This window comes from Lissotriton vulgaris, chromosome 4_1 (genome assembly GCF_964263255.1).
Source record: "Lissotriton vulgaris chromosome 4_1, aLisVul1.2, whole genome shotgun sequence".
NCBI lineage: Eukaryota > Metazoa > Chordata > Amphibia > Caudata > Salamandridae > Lissotriton > Lissotriton vulgaris.
In genome coordinates, this window is record NC_141691.1 from 1,509,967,781 (window position 1) to 1,509,988,047 (window position 20,267).

At 40.9% G+C, this 20,267-nt stretch overlaps 1 protein-coding gene across 1 annotated transcript in view; it reads right to left on the reverse strand.

The window, feature by feature from the left end:
* Positions 1 to 15,909: 15,909 nt before the first annotated feature.
* OPRK1 (opioid receptor kappa 1) overlaps positions 15,910 to 20,267 on the reverse strand; it is a 228,122-nt gene continuing 223,764 nt past the window's right edge. Inside the window, exon 4 of the mRNA XM_086966961.1 lies at positions 15,910 to 16,501. Within this exon, the coding sequence (XP_086823087.1) occupies positions 15,975 to 16,501 (527 nt within the window). The 3' untranslated portion in view covers positions 15,910 to 15,974. The remainder of the gene's footprint in view (positions 16,502 to 20,267) is intronic.

Consider the following 20,267-nt stretch of genomic DNA (forward strand, 5'->3'; position numbering starts at 1 on the left):
CCAGTACCTTCAAGAAAAGCCAAAAACTTGGGAGTTATGGTGGATAACAAACTTACTATGGGGGACCAAGTAAGTATGGTGACCTCAGCCTGCTTTATGGTTCTCAGAATAATCAGGGAAATTAAGACCTTCCTCCCTGAGAGCAATCTTAGGACAGTGGTGACGGCCCTCATAATGTTGCCTCTGGACTATTGTAATAGCTTATATCTTAATGCGCAAAAACAACACTTGAATAGGCTTCAACTGATCCAGAACGCTGCGGCCAGAATGCTGCCTGGAACACCAAAGTTTGTCTGTTAAGGGAGAACTGAAAAAACTGCACTGGCTCCCAGTAAAGCTAAGGACATGTTTTAAGGCTTTGTGTATTGCCTTTAAGGCCATTAATGGAACAGGTCCTGAGTTTCTCAGACGTAAAATCCAATGATATGTTCCAGGCAGGATGTTAAGATCAATGGGCGCTAAACAAGTGCAAGTTGCCTCCTTCAAAAAAAAAACAATTGGGGAGATAGAAGCTTTATTCTTTGTGCCCCTAGAGCTTGGAACAAGCTCCCTTTTCAGCTTAGAAGCACCCCGGACCTTCTATCTTTCCTTAAGGGCTTGAAGACATGGCTTTTTTCTCAGTAGCATGTTATCAGCCCTTCCAGGTAACCAGTACTTAGCGCCAGGACACCCCAGGGTAGCTGTGCGCTCGAAATAACATAACATAACATAACACCTGTCATTCCCTTGTCTTTCTTCATGAAATAATAATGCACCAAACCACCATGAAGTGTACAAGGTCTATTTATTAGGACAGGATTTTAAAACAGTTAGTCAATCCCAAACAACATTAACATAAGGTCAAACATCTTGATACATCAGTGCATCCCTGCCCTTTCTCTGAAAGGCACTGCAGTGCATCAAATGGCAGGCAACCTCAAACAACATTAACATAGTGTCAAACTTTTTGATACATCATCCCCTTCTTCACGGAACAATTCTCACTTCACACCAAGCTTTCTCTCAATGCCTGACACCTTGTCTCATTGTTGCACCTTTTACTCACTGACTTTCTTCCATTCCCAATTCTCTCTCTCACTTCTCCAATCGAACAACTTCCAATGAAGCATCCTTGTCCTGTATCAAGATTCCCACACACTGTCTTCCTTCTCCTGTGCTTCACTCACCCCCCCCCCCCCGGGTGGATAAACCTGCATTTGATTCTCCACCCCCCAAACTACCTCCATGCAGGAAAACTGAGATCACCACGGATGCACTCCTTTGCCATAAAGCCTCTCATTCCACAGTTTATTGATCACATCCCTCATTCCCATCATATTGTATGAATTTCATCCTGTTAAAGATGTACCCCATCATTCCAAAATTGAAACTGCTCATCTTCTCTCCCCTGTCGCCTAGGCACAAACTCTATCCAGACCAGACATGTCCTCGCAAAATTCCTTTTGATCAACTGCAGTTCTTGCTGCATGTGTTGCTGCAATGTCGGGCTGACAATTGAACCAAATCATTTCCCCCCAAGTGCACCAGGAGCACATACAGGCAACCCTTCTGCCGAACCACTTTTGCTTAAAATGGCAACAAATTGCCCCAGCAAATCCCACTCCTACCCCACCATAGCACCTCATACCTGCTACTGGACAATCCCTGGCTCTGTCCATGAATGTGCTGGTCCACATACTTAGCCGTCCAGTGCCCCAAAGAATGTCCATTTATCCAAGTTAGCAGCTTACTCTTCCCAGGACCACTCATGCACCCTACGGTGTAAAATAATGTGTTAGTATTTGACACAATCCTGACCTCCTTCACACCGAATCCCCTTCTTCCACATATAGGGCTTGCAACACCTAGATCCCCACTTGCCTATCCTCCTAATCGGGTTCTAATCCCAACTTAGACGCACTACTGCCATCACTTCTTGAATTCTAAAAGAGTGAGTCTGAAAGCTGTCCTGGACCCCGCTGCAGTTTATGCAATGCCATGTGTAGTACTGACAGCAGTTGAAAACAGTAACCCTCGCCCCAACCTCCAGCCTGCAACGTAGCCAGACCTGAAACTTGCTCCATTCAGTCACCGGGTTGACCTCCACCCAACCTCCTTCCTGTAGCCACACCCACTCGCTCCTCCCCACCTGGGTCCTTCTTGGATCTTCTCAGCCACATCCTCAATTGGCCCTTTTGCAAGTGAATCTCACTATACAACACACCCAAGTCCTGCAAGGAACTCAGCAATTCAGGCACCCTGAACATGCCAAAGAACATCCATATCATCCATATCACGCAGAGCCTGAAAATCGCCACTTCAAACCTGTCAGAACAACAATCTGGCAACGCTGACATAATGTCTTGCGACAAATCAAATATTATCGCCTCTCATAAACTAGACCCCCCACCCCTCTACCCCACCCTTTCAAAATCTTTCACAAAAACTCATCCCTCACTGGGTTAGAACCCAGTTCAGCTTCCCATAAAATCAAATGCCATCCAACTTGCCCTTAATTGTAGTGGGCGATAAACTTTTGTCAATCAATGACAGAAGAAAACGTATCATTCTCCCTTCCCTGTCACTTTGATCCTGTATCATCAGCCTTTGTTGGCTTCCTTCAAAACTCTCAAATTCGATCCAAGTCAACCATAGCTTTCCTTGAAGGCTCCTCTAAAGGTCACTCCACCAGCCCAATCACTCTGACTCCCCCACGCACAAATATGTGCAGTGACTGGCATCTTGTTATCCTCACCTCCCGGTGCTAGGCTCTGAAAACGTTGCCACTGTGAATGAGATAATGAATCTGCTGTATCATTATTCACCCCTGCCACATGTTTGGCCCAGTTCAGTCAAAAATAGTCCAGTGTAAACGGTCTCAATAAACGCAGCACTCTCAGATCCCTTGCCCTCTTTGGTTCACCAAGTCCACTACTGTCAGGTTGTCAACATTTAGCATCTCTGTCCTGTTAACCAAATCCCCACCTCACACGAACAGGCCCCCCCAACAGCAGAAACAATTTCAAGAAGGCAATGATACTCCCTTGCTGTAACCAGTGTGTTAGCCATCACTCCACAAACCACCTCCCATCACAGAACAGGCCAAAACAGTGTGCACCCACAGCATCTGAGAAAATCTGTACTTGCCAAATTGTGTTGTCCTCCAGAAACAGCTTTAACACACCATTGAATCTCCCAGAAAAGTATTCCAGATGCATTGATCTGCACACACTGCCAAAGAAATATGCACTCTGTGATGGGATAACACCGCCCCTAACTTGAGCAAAAAGGCCATCAACCCTAATCACTTTTGAAGTGAAATTCAAAATCCACAGCAAGTTATACACCTTTCTTAACTTCAAACTCCTTTCTTCAATCACCTCCCCAAAAACTGCTGAATCTCACTCACGTTCTCACAGGGTGACGTTGCCACCAATAACTCCATGCCCAACTCAATGCCTAAAAATGTCAACACCTTACTGAGGCCTTCCATCTTTCTGGGGCTCAGGGAACTCATTGGGCCCGATTCACAGAATGAACTTAAGACTCAATCCTAAACTTACTACTATTTTGGTATTCACAGAATGCACTTACTACTTTTGGCATTCACAGAATGCACTTACTACTTTTGGTATTCACAGAATGAACTTACTACTTTTGGTATTCACAAAAGTTAGGATTTTGTCTTAAGTCTGTCTTAAGTCTGTCTTAAGTTTGTCTTAAGTCTGTCTTAAGTCTGTCTTAAGACAAACTTAAGACAAAATCCTAACTTCTGTGAATACCAAAAGTAGTAAGTTCATTCTGTGAATGCCAAAAGTAGTAAGTGCATTCTGTGAATACCAAAATAGTAGTAAATTTAGGATTGAGTCTTAAGTTCATTCTGTGAATCGGGCCCCTAGTTCTTCTCCCAACGTCTCAAAATATCTCAGTGCCCTCTCACACTCCTCCAACTCCTGTTTGCCTTTAAACAGAAGATCATCCAAGTAAAACCTCATGGTGCCCACTCCCCTTTGTAAACACCCATTTCAGAAAGGTGCTGAAAGCCTCAAACAATCCCATCACCAACACTCTATTCACGTATATGGCACCTCCAAATTGCATGCCCCCAATGGAAATTCATCCAGATGTATGGGCAACAACCAAAAAGCTGATTTGATAGAGCATTTTGCTAGCTCTTCCCCTTTGCTGCATTGTCTCACCGAATGTACTGCATCATCCACCGTTGCGCACACCGCTTTGGTGTATTCTGTAGTAATTAAATTGTTCTCCAAGGCTCTCTCTGCCCAAGACAAGTGGTGTGTTATCTTGAACTCCCCCTCCACTTTTTTGAGCACCGCCGTAAGCAGGGTTCTCCTAGGGGCCAATCATAGAATCGGACTACAATCCTGCCCTCCTCCACTTCCTTACTCAATTTCGCTGCCAACACCTCTGGTGCTGCCTTTGCAGATCGTAAGTTGTCCACCCAAATGCATCCCCTACGGCTTTTGAGTTCTCCCCAGTACCTTTGTTTCCCATACCTACCACCATTCTTTATTACCTGAAGCTAATGCTCCACTGTCCCGTCTGTCCTTGTGATGTTCTCCACCTGAACCAGACTGCTTTCTAGCCATGTCTCCCTTGTCGGCTCTTGATCTCTGAAAGACACCAACTGTACTTTTCATTGCCTCAATTCTGTCATTCTTCTGTGGTGCTTGTTCCCCCACTTCTTCACAATCTTACAGTTTACATTCCTCCCCTTCATCACTGCCTTCCTCGTAATCCAACACCAACTCATCCTCTCCTGCGCTTCATTTCACACATCTTGTCTCACACTCTCGCCATTGCTTCTCCCAGGAATGGATGTGTCGCTCCATGTGTGTCCTGTGTGACTGAGCCTGCAGCATAAGGAGGGCTACCGCAGACCCCTCACTTCTTCAGGCCAAGGTCAAGGGCCTATCATGCACCCCGTTGGCATTGCCAACTGACTGCCAATCACTCCTGTTGGCATCGCTGGTCCCTCCGCCTCCAGGCAGCACAAACCTGTCAGGTTGACGGCACCGGGTCGCACCAGCTCCCACAGTCCCTGACACCCCTTGGTTCCCTTCTAGCACGATTAGCCAATGGTCCCCCCAGACGGTTGTATGATGTTGCAATGCATACTTTTACAACGCATGCCTTTACAATTCATTTTTCACATCGCAACATCCTTTACAACGCATTCCATTACATTGCATGACACAATATAGCATTTTAAGAAACTACTTTTACAACGCATTCCATTACATCACATACTACTTTTACAACGCATACCATTACAACTCATACCATTACATTGCATTTCCAGTAAGTGTTGGATAGTTTAGGGGCAATATTTACTGTTTTAACTCCAGGGGGTGCAACAGTAGGGTAAGTGTTGGATAGTGTAAGGGTACTATGCGTTGTAATGGTATGCATTGTAATGTTATGCGTTGTAATGACTGCGTTGTAATGACATGCGTTGTAATGGTATGTGTTGTAGTCACATGCGATGTAATGGTTGCGTTGTAATGGCATGCGATGTGAAGGATGTTGCAATGTAATGACTGCGTTGTAATGGTAGTGAGATGTAAAAGTAGTATGCAATGTAAAAGTTGCGTTGTAAAGGTTGTTTCCCACCCCCCCCCCCAGACCCATCAGGCTTGTTTCTGGCCGCCCTATCCCCTGACATGCCTTTGACCTTCATCTTATGCCCCTGTTCAGGCACGCCACCCTCTCCATACATAAATGCTCTTTCTCTTCTCTATGTCTTGTAAAAGCTGAAATTGTTCCCTTATCTTTGCCTTCAAATGCACCCCTTGCCACCTTGAATGCTGCTCCGACCCTGTGGCCTTCACCCTTGCCTCATACAAGTACCTGTGTTGAGACTCGCCCCTCTTCTTTTTCCTTGAGTTCTGGCATGCCTCTGGCACCTCTGCCAGTCCCAGTCCATCCTGCATCTCTCTGGCAGTCAGGTCTAAGGGCTGTCACCCCGAGCTGCCATAAAAGGGGTTGCTATTTCTTTTTGTCGCAAGCCTGAAGGCGTGCAGCTACTTCCGGTTGGCCCCGTCCCCTATCCATGACCTGGGCCTTATGCAGGACCCGCGCCCCACAAACTCCACGGCCGCCGAGAGACTGTTTTCTCCCCTGCACCTTCGTCTTTACTATCACAGGCGGTATGCCTTTACCACGTCCCCTCCCCCCTCCTACCTCTCGGCATCCCATGCAGAGACGAGCAAGCGGCTACAGCGGCTGCCACTCCATCCGATGCTGACCATGCCAGTTGATTCAGCCCTACCTAGGCTTTGTCCAAAACACCAAGCCTGAGTAAATCTACACATCCTGCTGCACCTGAAGGCAGAGGGCCTCCAGAGCTGCCTCATGCTTCACTATGCCCCCATGCAACATTTTCTTATTTTGCTCTCCATACCTTCCGGTGGTGCAAGGAGTTAGAAGAGGCTGTCTATGCCCTTCCTGATACCTTAAATAGTTGACCCTAACTTCCATCCCTTTACCCTGTTCCTCCCTATCCCCTGGCCTAGCCTCTCCCAGGGGAGACTGACTGAGCCTGTTGCTCCCCTTGTGTCTCTTCATTATTTGGTTGCATATTGCCGAGAAGCAGCCATGTTATGTATATATTAAAGACGATTCTAAAATCTTATTTTCTGAGTTCGCAGGCAAAAGCACATCACAGAAAAGTTTATCTTACTTGCATGGAAAATCATAATCAGTAAGTTTTATGCAGATGGCAAAAATGAAAAATGTGGGTGAGGATTTATTTTTGAGCATTTGTGTATTTCCAGAATCTATATTTAAATATGTTAATCTTAACTGCAATTTCAACACGCATTACTCATAATCTGTGTGACAATTACAGCTTTAAAGAAATTATTAGTATTCTGTGTTTCAGTGGTAATAGCAATAATAGTTGCAATGTCATAATTAGCCCCTTTATTGTGACCTCGAAGGCCAGGGAATATTTCTACACAACGACATATCATTATTATTATGATTCTGATATTTAAATTCTTCTTCTCAATCTATAAGTGAAGTTCATTCTTGTCATTTTAAAAAGGTTTGAAACGGGTGAATTGGGGTTGTCTTTTTATTCTGCAGAATATGTTTGGACCTCGGGCCACATTATGCTGTGCTTTGATGCCTCATAGTGTCATAAAGATATATGGTCCAACCGTATTTCTGCAAAATCATCAACATGTTTGCTTTAGACGCAGATACCGTTTGTCCTTATCTTCCCAAGTACGCTGAAGGTATCAAGTCATTTATATATAAACATAAACATAACACCTGATGTGACATCAGTCTGGAGCAAGTGCTTGTTAGCTCAATTTCAAATTCAGTCAAAGAACAATAATCAACACAGTGTTGTCTGACTTTTCACCTTATTTGTATAAAAGAATGCATCCTAAATTAGCTTCCTGATGCTTAATGTTTATATAAAACGTTTCAAAAGTGACATTGCAAATTCCACCTCAGATAAGGTACAGTATGTAATGACTGCATCTTGACCACCTATTACGTAAGGTCCTTTGGCCCAGATTATCTTGAGCAACATACAGACAGACCAGAAAAGTATCCAGCCTGCCAGAGAAGCTCCTGCTGTATCACACTTTCTACTATGAGCTAATATTGAGCCTGAACCTGGGAGGAGCTGATGCTAATGCTGAGTGCTTGTTTGCCTTTTACAGGGAAGATGGCCTTCCAGATTCCTGATAATTTCAGCATTTTGCTGTAAATAAGGTATGCAGTGCACACATCCTTCCTAAGAACATCTAGGAACTACCCATGCTCTCCTTGCAGAGCACGTGCGCTGTAAGGTTTTTAGATGGCATTTTAAACCATGTTAAAAATGTTCAGCTCCAACTTTGTTATGCTGCTGAAATGTGTATTAATTTACCCCAATATTTATTGAGGCTTTTTTATTAGACATCGCAACTTTGAAACAGAAATAGGAAAACCTTGCTCACTGTTTGTGAGCTGTACTTTCAAAAAGAAAATGATTAACTCAGAGAAACAGCGGATTAAAAGAATTCACTTTAGGCACTATTGAACTACATTGTTAAATAATAAAAATAAAATCAGTTAACATTGTAACATCTTCCTATCTTAATTTGGGAAAAAGTAATTTTTAGTCACAAAGAGGCACTTCCGTAGGCAAGGCAACGGCAGCCTATACATTGAAAACAGCACTGAGTAACTTGTCATTGAAGGGGCACAATGTTCTTTATATTCTGAATTCCCCACTTGTAATCATAAGGCACCCAGCCTTTTGAGCTGTAAGGAACACTTAAGAATAACTTACCTAATGTTAAAAAGTAGCTGTCTGTATATACTAAAACATCCTCTTATATTTTGTGTTGGAGCATTCACACAGGGACAATCCACAGAAAGGCTAAACGTTGGGTACAACTATGAAGAAAGGCAATTCGTATACAGTTGCATACTCCACTATACAATACTGTGCAATAACCTAGAATGGATTAATATAAGTTATCTAAAAAAACACTATGTGGATTCATGAAAAGATGCCATACTGAGCTAAGAATTGTCTTACAATATAGCTACTCTTGGTGCATTTTATCAGTTTTTACTTGATTTGGACCACCGAAAATAATGTTCAATGATTATTTACTCCCGACTTTCCCAAACAAAATATCTTTCAGTTTTTCCAGAGTTCTGTTATAGAGATTTGAAATCATTATACTTGAAATGAGCAGCTGGGGCACATTTTAGACCAACAGATACAACTTCTAGGAAGAAAAGGTGGAAAGCATTTGACAGATTGAATACAACTACTGCGATCCAAGTACACATTTTAATGAGGGTTAGTAAAAGTAAGCAGCTTTGACTGAGACCTTTCAAATATAGTATCCTAGCAGATAGGTGGCCTTTCTACTTCATTATAGTTGTGCCCAAATACGTTCATACTAATGGATTAGGAGCTATAACAGATTCAAATATGTGTCTTTATTTTTTTTTCAAAGCAGATGTCTTTAAACTACAACTCATAGTCCTCATCCCACTACATATTTTGCAGATTCCAATAAAAAATAGCTTCTAGTTAAAATTGTTCAAATGTATTTTAAAAATTCCATACATGTGGTGTCACATAGTGGCCGATCCCTTGCAAATGTAAACTGATAATCCTTCCATTTCAGAAAGAATTTGCTACATATTTCAGTAGAAAGATATGTTGATGTTCCCCTATCTGGGTTCAGTAAAATGGGAAAATCCCTTTGATAAAGTAAGACACAATAGAGTACTTTTGATAAGTCATTAGTTTTGTGGTGTTATGTACCACTGTCGACAAAGTGTCAGCTTAATTTGACATGATCATAACTAGGGCTCACACCTCTACTTATACAACTAGGGATTCACTTAAGAACAAAGGGGAAAGGTTGGTTAGTGCTGGATGTTATGAAGGAAAAAAATCTACAATCATTATTAAAATGATATAAATTTAATTTATGACATTTTATAGCAATAAAGTACATACATACATTGTCACTCATTTAAATATTATGCACAATAATATTTATTCAACCGGTATCTTTCCAGTGAATTCTTCTTGAATTATATGCATGTAGAGTCAGACCAAACAGGATAACAAATTGAGCCCAGCGTAAGATAGAAGTGGTAAAAGAAGAGAATTACTGACAAGTAGCGCTTGGAACTAAAGATGAATGTATTACATTTCAATGGTAAATGTATCATGGCAGTAAAAATTCCCAAAAGAGGAGCATACTACACACAAACATATAATGCACTAATGAATTGATTCGTTTCTCCCAGTCAATAGACATCTGGAAGAAACAGGACACAAACTGAGGACATCTCTGACACAAGACTAAACTCTGATAAAGTAACAGACTGTGGGAGGCATAGATGGCACAGAAGTGCAGTATTCACACGCTTGATCAGGTATGCCACTGTCCATTTAAGTATCCAATACAAACGCTTGGCCTTCACTTATTCTTGCTAGATGTGATCTTAGAAGATGAGTGATGGGCAAAATGTTTTTAAGACCAACATATGATTAAGAGTTTGTAAGCTGAATCCTTCATAATTCCATATAATCCAAGATGTGTACTTATTATACACAACATAGGATAACCACAATTTTTCAATTTTTTACAATATGTAAAGCTGTGGCTACAAGGCACAATTCAATTGGATCTGTATCAATTTTCACCTCTGGTTGGTATGATATTCAATGTTGCAACAAAGATGCACAACAAATTATTATTATGCCTTGGTCCTCTTTCCGCAGCTTATCCAAGTAACACAAAATATGAAATCTAGTCAGCGAGTAAAACCAGAATCTGTGGTAGCTGTAGCAGAGATGGCAAACTACTTAACTAACAAAGTAAAATAATATTAGATAATTTATTCAGTAAGATGTGTCACTACCTGACAAAATGGCTAACATCTTGCTGTGAATAACTTGAACAACAGGAGTTGGAAACCAATACATGTTGACAGTCTTCCTTTGGGCAGGGAATATTGATGTTACATAAAACTAATCTCAGAAATAGATTGATTCAAAGAGGGGAGCAGAATTTAAAAGTTAAAAAGACTTGGTGCTGTAACATTTGCCTGGTTCAATTGGAGTAAGCAGCTTTCACTGGAGCAGCTAGTACAGAGTGTCCCATTTCTGGATTTTAGGGCCAACACCTGCTTCACGGCTGATATAGGTGACCCACTCCCTGACTTCCATTCTCAACCTTCTTCCCAAATGCCATTTCTACTACTGTCCTTTTTTCCACCTCTGTATACTTCCAACCACTTTTAGTGGCATAAACATACAGATAAGAAAAGGCACTGTATCCCTGTTGTTGATTCCATTCCCTTCCTAATTCTTCTCCCACTCTGCCTCCCTTTCAAACTCCTCTTTTTTCCCTTCAGACCTCTAGTCAACTATTCCAAAGAGAGGTAAAATTCAGTCTGAGCAAAAGTTTCTATGATGCTTTAAGGACCTTAATATTAGAAGCCTGCACCTTTCAAGTTTATATTGAAAAAATGCAAACCATTATTATTGGGAATTTACAATGCATAAACGCTAAATTACAATAGCACATGACTCAGAAGAGAAAAGATGCAGAGATTTTGGATCTACTGAACTGTTGCACAGGTAAAGAGATATATTTGTTGATGACAGCTTTTAGATGACACCTTCTCTCTAACTTGTCTGTCAATGAAAGGTGTGGAGATTCTTCCTTTGCAATACAGTGGTCGGAGCTATTTTGCTACTTTGTTGCTTCCTTTGAACAAAATATTTTATTCTCTATAACTACCTGAATGCATGTCAATATGATTACGTAATGGCAAAAGATGGACACTGCTTTACGTTTAAAGAAAACAGATTCTAATATGATCATTTTGCAGCCATACAAACAGAAAGGAGCACTTATGAAAAGATACAAGGACAATAGATATAATTTGTGTGACCTAACTTTTCAGTGATGGCAAGATTGAAACTTTCAGAAGTATGTAGAGTTAGGCATTACCAGTTGTATCTTCCTGCAGTGCCCGCTTGATGCTTCATCAGTACTCACCTGAGCAATATGCACATGAATCTGTGATACAGTTGTCTTTTCCTTAAGACACTGTACAGGACGTTTTTTATTGAAAATAAATCCCAAAGTCTCGCCATTGGAGGCATACTTGCTTTTCAGTTCTTTAGTCAGTACTGGATAGTAAATGAAAACTAATCATGATTTTTGTTGTACAATGCAAACTACTGAGAGCACAATGTTGCAAAACTGAGATATGTTGCTAGCCATTGCTGACAATTGGGTGACCCATCCACCTACTTGAAAACCTATGGGCTATAGGTTGCTAATAATGATCTGGGAAACAATCCACTTGATTCTCATTTTCTCTCACCCCGTCGTCATGATATGCAAAAAATGTGTAGCGTTTTGCTTGGACATTATGATTGAACATAGCATGATTCTATGCTGATCTTGAACCAGGCCTGGGCATAGTTTGCGGAGTTTGGCTACGTGGAGCTCCGTGAAGTGACAAAACAATTCTGGGGGGTTCCGCAAGTGGCAGAGTGCAGTGCAAACTGCCATTCGTGCTCATCTTCCCGCCGCTCAGGTAGAAATGTTGCCAGAGTGGAAGCTCTCGCTCTACAACTTGCTGTTCACAATGCAAGCGGAGAAAATATTCTGCTGCACTACGCAGAGAGGAGTTTTCTGCACTCCGTGAACGCTACAACATTTACAAGCTGTTAGCTTTCTTCAAATCAAGACAAGGCTTTGAGAATCAGCACATTATTTCTAACTGCCTGTCAGGTGATCTGTCTTTCATTTTACTCATCCCCACTTTCTTTAAAGGTCTTAATTTTAACTAACCATCATTTTCCAATACCCTACTCTATTATTTGAATCTTAGCCAAGCTAAGAGCAGGATGCTCTATTATGGAAATATTGTGGATTACATTATAAATATGAAAGTCAACCGAATACAAATCTTGGTAAGGACATGTACATTGGGTGGCAGATTTATCATTGCTTCATGCTACATACCAAGGCAACTTGCTCTACTAAGTTGCATGAAGAGGAGAAAGCAGAAATGTGCCATATTTACGTAAATATAGAGCATTTCTGCTCTCTCCTTGGGTTGGCCCAATTTGTGCTGCCTCGTGCAAAAGCAGGCACACTTGCAACATAGTGCAAAGGTGTATACACTATGGGCAGAATTGTTTTTGTGCAGGATGGGACACCTCCCTGGATAAACACTATCCTTAGGGGCATATCCCTCTTTCTACATGCGCCTGAATATGCAGAATACATGTAAATAGGATTTAACAAGGAGAAATTAATATATTTCTCCTTGCTGCTCCTCTGTCAGGAAGGCACATCATTTTTTGTCAAACCCAGGTTTGTAATCTTTGTAAATCTGGGTTTGCATAAAAAATTATGGGTTGGTGCAGGGAAACGCCAATTCTCGACCTATGTTATGCCTATCTGTTGCAAAGTAAAACAAGATCGCACTATGTGATGCATTACATTATTTTCTATTTATTAAACCACGCAAAATGGCTTTGTGTGGCTGAATGAATTCCAGATAAAGACTGTAAATGTTGCCTTCCGACAACTTACATAAATCTTCTCCTAAAATGTTTTTTTCAGGTTTGTATGTTCTTTTGGTCCTTCCAAATTGTACTTGTACCTTTAAGAAAGGTTAGTTAAATTTGTAAATTACTTTGTGCTGTATCAAAATATATTTTAGCCTGGACGAAATCAATAAAAAAAATATGAACAGCTGTGACATGGAGGCACAGCCAATAGCTAAGTGAATGCGGTGATGACTCTCCTTCCCAGGTTACAGAGTGTGAAAAGTGATACCTGCCAGACCAGATTCTGCTCTCTAAACACCAGTGGAAACTTTGGCAAAGAAGGTTGTGAACTGGCAGAACAACTTTAGATCTAGGCGAGCCACGTTAACCAGATGTTAGACTTGGCTGTGTGACTAACTATTGTGTTTTTTGGCTGTAATTTGGCAAATAAACCTGTGCATGCACAGAGACTGGAACCTTCAGGCAGCTCTGTGATGTGCAAGAAACATGTACTGCTATATTTTGTATTTTTAGGAGTATTTAGAAATAACATATTTAAGAGCATTCACATAAATGCCCATGTTTAAGCATTAGAGGCTTTCAGAAATGAAAGCAATTTTTGTGGTATACAGTTTTTTATACACAGGATTGGTTGGTTTGTAGATACCGAAGGGCTGATTCACAAAGGTAAACCTATACATTTTTGTAAGTTCACGACTTTTAGGTATTAGTAAACTGCAGGAAGAGTTTTACTACTCAGCACTCCCTATATTTATGAGTACAGAGTTCTCCACCTCGATAGTGTAGTTTCCAGATACCAAGGGCGATGCACACATAAGTATAGGGAGTGAGAAGTCATAAAACTCCGCCCATAGTTTCTGAATCCTAAAAGTAGTAAACGTACACAAAAGTGTAGAATCAGGCTTCAAGTCTTTCATTTTGTGGCTGAATTGTTCAAACCTTTAAGCAATGTTTAAAGCTCATTCACTTCAAGAGGTGTTTTCACTTCATTAACAGAAGTGTACAGGAGGCAGGTGCTTCATTTGTAAAATAATACGTGCCACTCCCCAAAGAATTTCTCAGAGGCCCACCGCAGCACTGAGGAATGTCAGGGTTGTGGTACACAAAGACTATTTAGTCTTGATTCAACTAAAAATCTCATTCTTCCACCATCATACATTCCCTGCCTCTTAATTTCACTCTTTCAGGTTTTAATCTCTGCTTTCTACCTTTGTCCTTGTTTTGTTGTTTCATTTTTCTACTCCTCCTTTTGCGTGTTCCCCCTTTTTGCTCTGGGTAAAAATATAATGAAGTAAGGGCTAATCCTCAAAAATGAGTGCCTCACCTGCAACTATCACCTCAAATTAGGCACCATGGAGGCCTCTATAGGTAGCTGTGTCACTCGAACCAACTCTGCAACCAGTAATATTTGCTTACAACGAAAAGGAAATGTGCTAAATGCACATACAGAGTATCCATGTTCACCAAAGATGCCTAATTGAAGTCAGAGGTCTCGCCTCGGGAAGTCCTAATGTTGTGTACTTTGTCTTTTTCAACATTATATGTGTTATATGCAGTTTGCTAATCATTCATTTTCCCAAGTCTTTACATTTATTCAATATGCTTTGATCCTGGTGGTGTGAGTTCAGAACGGGCAATTGTTCTTCCAGTGCTTAATTTGAGCTGGTGGTTTCTGGTGCTCAGCACAGTTAATTGTCAACACCAGCACTTGGGGCAGCCTGCCACATGGTGGTGTAGTTTTTGTAATTTGGGGATGAGAAAAATAGCAGTTGTTTATTAGTTCAATATACATTAAAAATGACAAATACACACCACCTAAGTCGTTTGTTTAGTTTTGGATGCCTGGAATAGTCTGAATTGTCACACCTGTAGGAGTGAGGTGGTTAATAGTTGTGTTGTTACTGGCACTGCCGAAACTGACGGTGACAATGGATGGTGCATGCCGTAGTCACGTCCTGATGAGGGCCCTGGCACCTATTTTTTAATATTTTTTACAAACTAAGCACTGTTTTCTTCGATCTGTCAGGTGATATCGCGGCTTTTCCTTGGTCGTTAAGTAGGTAAACCTTAGTAAAGAAGACAAAATTACCGATTATTGGATCGAGTTTTGGTTTCATAACATTTTGAAATATAAACAAGATTAGATCTGCATGATTTAATTGTTTTAAACGTCTATTTTGCGGATTTAATTGAAACCGTATCTAATAGTTTAAAATGCATTTCCACAGGATGACAGAAATTGTCACATATAACAGCACATGTATATAAAAAGAGTTTAAGTACTCAGCACTCTAGTTTGTCTGTCCGATTCTCCATTGCAGTTGGATTTGGGACACGAGCCTCCCACCCAAGGTTTGCAGGCTGACTTTTGAAATGTAGTTGTAGCAAACATACCTATGATACCAGCATTTGTAAAGTGCGCAGCTACCTCATGGAGGTGTCCCAGCGCTAGTGGCCGTCGGGAAGATTACACGAAATTTTGCCCAGAGCCACAAGGTGCTGGGCTAACTTGCCCCTGGGGGATCGAACCGTGAGCCCCCCACCCCCTGTTCCGGAGTCAGTCGCTCTGGCCGCTGCACCACACCTCTTCCTATGTGTACACCTTCTTTCACCAGCTTATTAGAAACCTTGCACTGCTTTTTGAAGTTAAATGGTGGCCTTCAAAATGTACTTGCCTGGCTTCCAGTTTTCCCTTTTTACTGGTCTGGGATACGTGGATTTTTACAAAGCTGACTATGCACAGATCAGCATATGATAAAGTGCACACAGGTGTCCGTTTCAGCAAAGACACGCTGCACCTTGATGCAGTTCACAATGCTGTAGTTATTTGAGTCAATCCAAGGTCCTGCGACACTTCCCTCCCGTGTGGAGAGAAGGACGACATTTCCACGGCTAGTCATACCGGCTTGTTACTTTCCCCAGCATCCTTGTTGTAGGCGGGGTCCTGCATGGTGTTTCTCACTCGGCTGTTGTTGCCTTGGCGCTCCATCCTGACCTTGGACGGAAAGCAGAAGTCCTTGAAACACCTCTTGAAGTTTTCATCCAAGAACGCGTACAGAATTGGGTTCAAGCTGCTGTTGGTGTAACCCAAGGCAATGCAGACGTAGTAGATGGATATGACGGCTGTGTGCTGCGGCACATTAACAAGCGCCTCCACCAAGACGAAAATGTGGATGGGCGTCCAGCAGATGATGAACACGGCCACCACCACCAGCACCAGCCTCGTGATGCGCCGCAGATTCCGGTCTTTTTCTCGCGACCCAGAGAGAAGGCGCACACTCTTCAAACGCAGAATCATCAGCGTGTAGCAAATGGTTATGATGAAAACAGGGATTATAAAGGCAAAGACGAAAACACAGACCTTCATAAGGGTGTCCCAGTATTGATACGGCGTCGGGAACTGCAGGGCGCATTCTGTGGTGTCTGTTTAGGGAGAAGATCACAAAACAAATATTAGAAAAAGAATTACAAGAAAGCAAAGTGCTTTTTACATTGAAGAGTGCGCACTTTCCCTATGCCTTCAATATAGATGTAATATTCACTCCAAACACTAAAGCCTAATGTCTCCACTACTAATGACGTGCTTCCAACTTACTAGGCATAAAATATGTGTCAGTCAGTCAGGGCATCTATTAAATGCGCATCCTGCACGAGGACAAGCAATGCAATTCCACAGAAAGCGTACATTTTAAATTATGATGACAGATCTTTCTCGAGACTAAAGTGTATTGGTAATTTCCTTGTAAAGGAATAAAGAACAGATCTAACCCCTCACATGCCATTCCATTACAGCGAGTGTCTTCGTAATGAAAGTATATTTGATCACGGTCCCCAGATTTGACCATAACCATATTTTTGACATGCTTAAATATATCTCAATATAGCCTAAGATCTATTTTTATATTGACTTTAGATTTTCAGGTTTCTTTAGCTTTTTTGCTTCATGCAGTACCCATGGAAAATGCCCATGAGATAAACGTCCCATTGGCCCTGCTGCTGACTGTTTCAATAACAGGTCAGCTTGGCTCCCCTCTGAATAATTGATTTGATTGTTTTTTAAACTACTTGCATGGCGGCAGTGTAAGAGTGTTGGATATACCTGTGTTTAAGGTTTCAAAGTAACCATATCACAGTGGTCTTTAGAAATCATGACTCATGAGCATTGCTCTAGCGTGCCTTCTTTGTGGTGGCCATTCCTTCCTATTCCTATGATACCAAGACATTTCAGTACAATGTGCCACATGGGGTCCAAAGCACCACCCATCATTTTAGCTCTGGCTGCAGACAGATTTATCTATTTGGATAACCTCATATTATCACTTCCTCTAAAAGTACAATAACAGAAGTACAGAAGTACAGAGAGAGAATAGGATTTGGGTCAACCCTATTCAGCCATAGTCTGCCTTGTGCTTTTCATGACTCACCAGGGCTAGAATGGATTTTCAATCAAATTAAAAGTGATCTTATTTTTCAGTGGTCTCATTGTTCCATTTGTATTACCATTGGGTGTTGGTGATGGGGCACTAAGTAGGCCTTTTGTTGGACAGATGATGCGCCATGATGTAGTGCTTGTAATTGGGAGTCAATGTGGGCTCTTTTTGTTTTTTAATTGAGATCCAAACATTGAGATAAAATACATCAATTCATGATATTCATATACCAACAATATATTCATACACAAAACACAATTAATCACATAATTAATCCAGGAACACAACTGCATTAAAACTCCGAATGACATAAATAAAGAGAATGGGTCTAAACAGCTACCTTCCTAGTTTAAACATTTTGCCTTTTAATCTACCCTGAGGCTTCCTCCATAAGCCGCCCCCAAAGTTTATCTAATGTATTAACTCCTTCACTACACACTGCATACTGCTGTTCCTTATTTCTCACATACATAATTTTTTGCATACATTCACCTATTGTGGAGATCAGCTGTGTCCGCCACTTTTTTAATAGTAATAAGGATCTGGCAACTCCCGTTGCCACATATAAAAAATTTACAAATTTGATGGCTAAACAAGGAGAGGAATTGTACCCCTAAATTATGCATCGGATACTGGGAAATAGTTTAATATGCAAATCCTTCTCCAAATACTGAAATATGTCTTTCTAGAATCCCCTGTATAGGGCACAGAGACTTATTACAGGCTACCAATTTGCGACAGCCCCCGAATTACATTGAAAGCAATGATTCGACCACCTATAGCTGACTTGTGCAAGAAATTGCAGAGTTTGATAGAGAAACCAATTACAAAAAATAGCATTCTGCGCCAATTGGCTCCTCCCAGAACTTTGACATTCTGTATATTCATTTCATCCCACGTCTGTTTTGTTAATTCCAACCCTTCATATTTTCCCCTTTTTTTGATGGCTTTTTGGCAAAGATCCAGTCCTTTTATGGACGCAAGCAATGTTTTTCATTCCTCGGGACGCGTATGATGGGAAGCTTTGACTAAAGCAGTTTCTGCTTTTTGACAGCATCTAATCAATACATACTCTAAAGGACTAAGTACTCTATTCAATATTCTAAAAGAGCCAAGAAGCAGAAAGTCACCTTGAACTCATTTGTGGACTTTGCCCATGGATAGCCACCTCTCGCCCCTTATGAAGTCTGCTACCTTCGTAAACCCCGCTTTGGCCCATTTTCGTGCCATATCAGGTGCCAAATAAATGCCAGAACCCATTACTAGTTCTGATAAAGGTATAATAGCATTTATATAGGGAATAGCATGTCTCCTATAGAGATCCATCTGCTTCCTAAAAAACACCTCAGACTTTTGCAACAGGATTATTTTCGGTTTCTTTGATGATTTTAACACATCACATATATCGTACTCTTTAAAAATCCGCTGCATAAAATCATTCTTAAAAATACCTTTGATTAGTTTTGGATTGAACCTGACATATACCGTGCAATATAAGTAAAATAGTAATCCTTTAGATTGGGGCACAGCAAACCACCTTTTTCCAATTCTTCATATAAAGTGCTTAGTGCTGCTTTGGCAATTTTTTTTGCGAGATAAATTCTGTAAACATAGACTACACTTTCTTAAAAAAATTATCTAGGTAAAACACATGGACTGGCAGAGAAAAGAAAATTAAACAATGGTAAAATCGACAATTTAATCAGACCGAATCTCCCTAAAATGGTTAAAGGAAGCGAGTTCCATTGTGCAAACATATCTTGTATTTTCAAAAGCAAAGGGGCACAATTTAGATCATATAAATCCTCAATCCGTGAAGAGAACCTAATGCCCAAAAATCTTTTCGGCTGCGCAATAACACAAGAGACTATATCTGGGTGTAGCATATCCTAATTACACCCACTTTAAATGATTTCAGTTTTCTTCCTATTGATTTAATAGCCCCCCAATTTCTCATACTGTGCAAAAATCTCATGTTTTCTCCTGTGCGCGTTTATTAATATTGAGAATTAACATAATATCATTAAAATATAGTTTTATCTTCCCAATCTGTGGCAGAGGATGGATGTCGCCGATCTCCCTAATTGCGATTGGCAAGTGCTCAATAAAAAAAGCAAAAATGATAGGCGATAAGGGACATCGCTACTGGGTCCTCCAAAGAAATTGTAATTTGCCTGCATCTGTTGCATTAACTATAGTACTGGCTTCAGCGTTCCAATACAACCTGTGTATTACCTCCTTGATCTGGGATGGAACCCCAAATCTGGATAGAATACTAAACAATGTTTCCCAGATCACGAATTTGAAGGCTTTTTTGGCATCTAGCAAAAGAACTATAGCTGATACATTATTAACTGAAAGATAATCCAGAACTTCATCTGAATAATGTGAGTTTGTGCCTAATTGCCGGCTGGCAATAAAACCATTCTGGGCCGAATAAATCAACTTTGGTGAAATCAAATTGAATTTGTTAGCCAATAATTTCATAATCATTTCATAATCAAAATTTAATAATATGAATGGACAACATGAGTTTGGGTCTTCGCCATCTTACACTTAAAAAAAAACGTAGAACATTCTCCATATGGAATGAAACCAGTACAGAGCCCCCTTCCAACATTGCGTTGGCAACCAGTAAGAGATAGTCAACTAAAACATCCAAAAAGGATTTGAAAAATTCCACCAAAAAGCCATCCCGCCCACAAGCATTACAATGCTAACCACCTGCTGCAAGTCTTCTTCAGAGAAAGGTCAAGCAA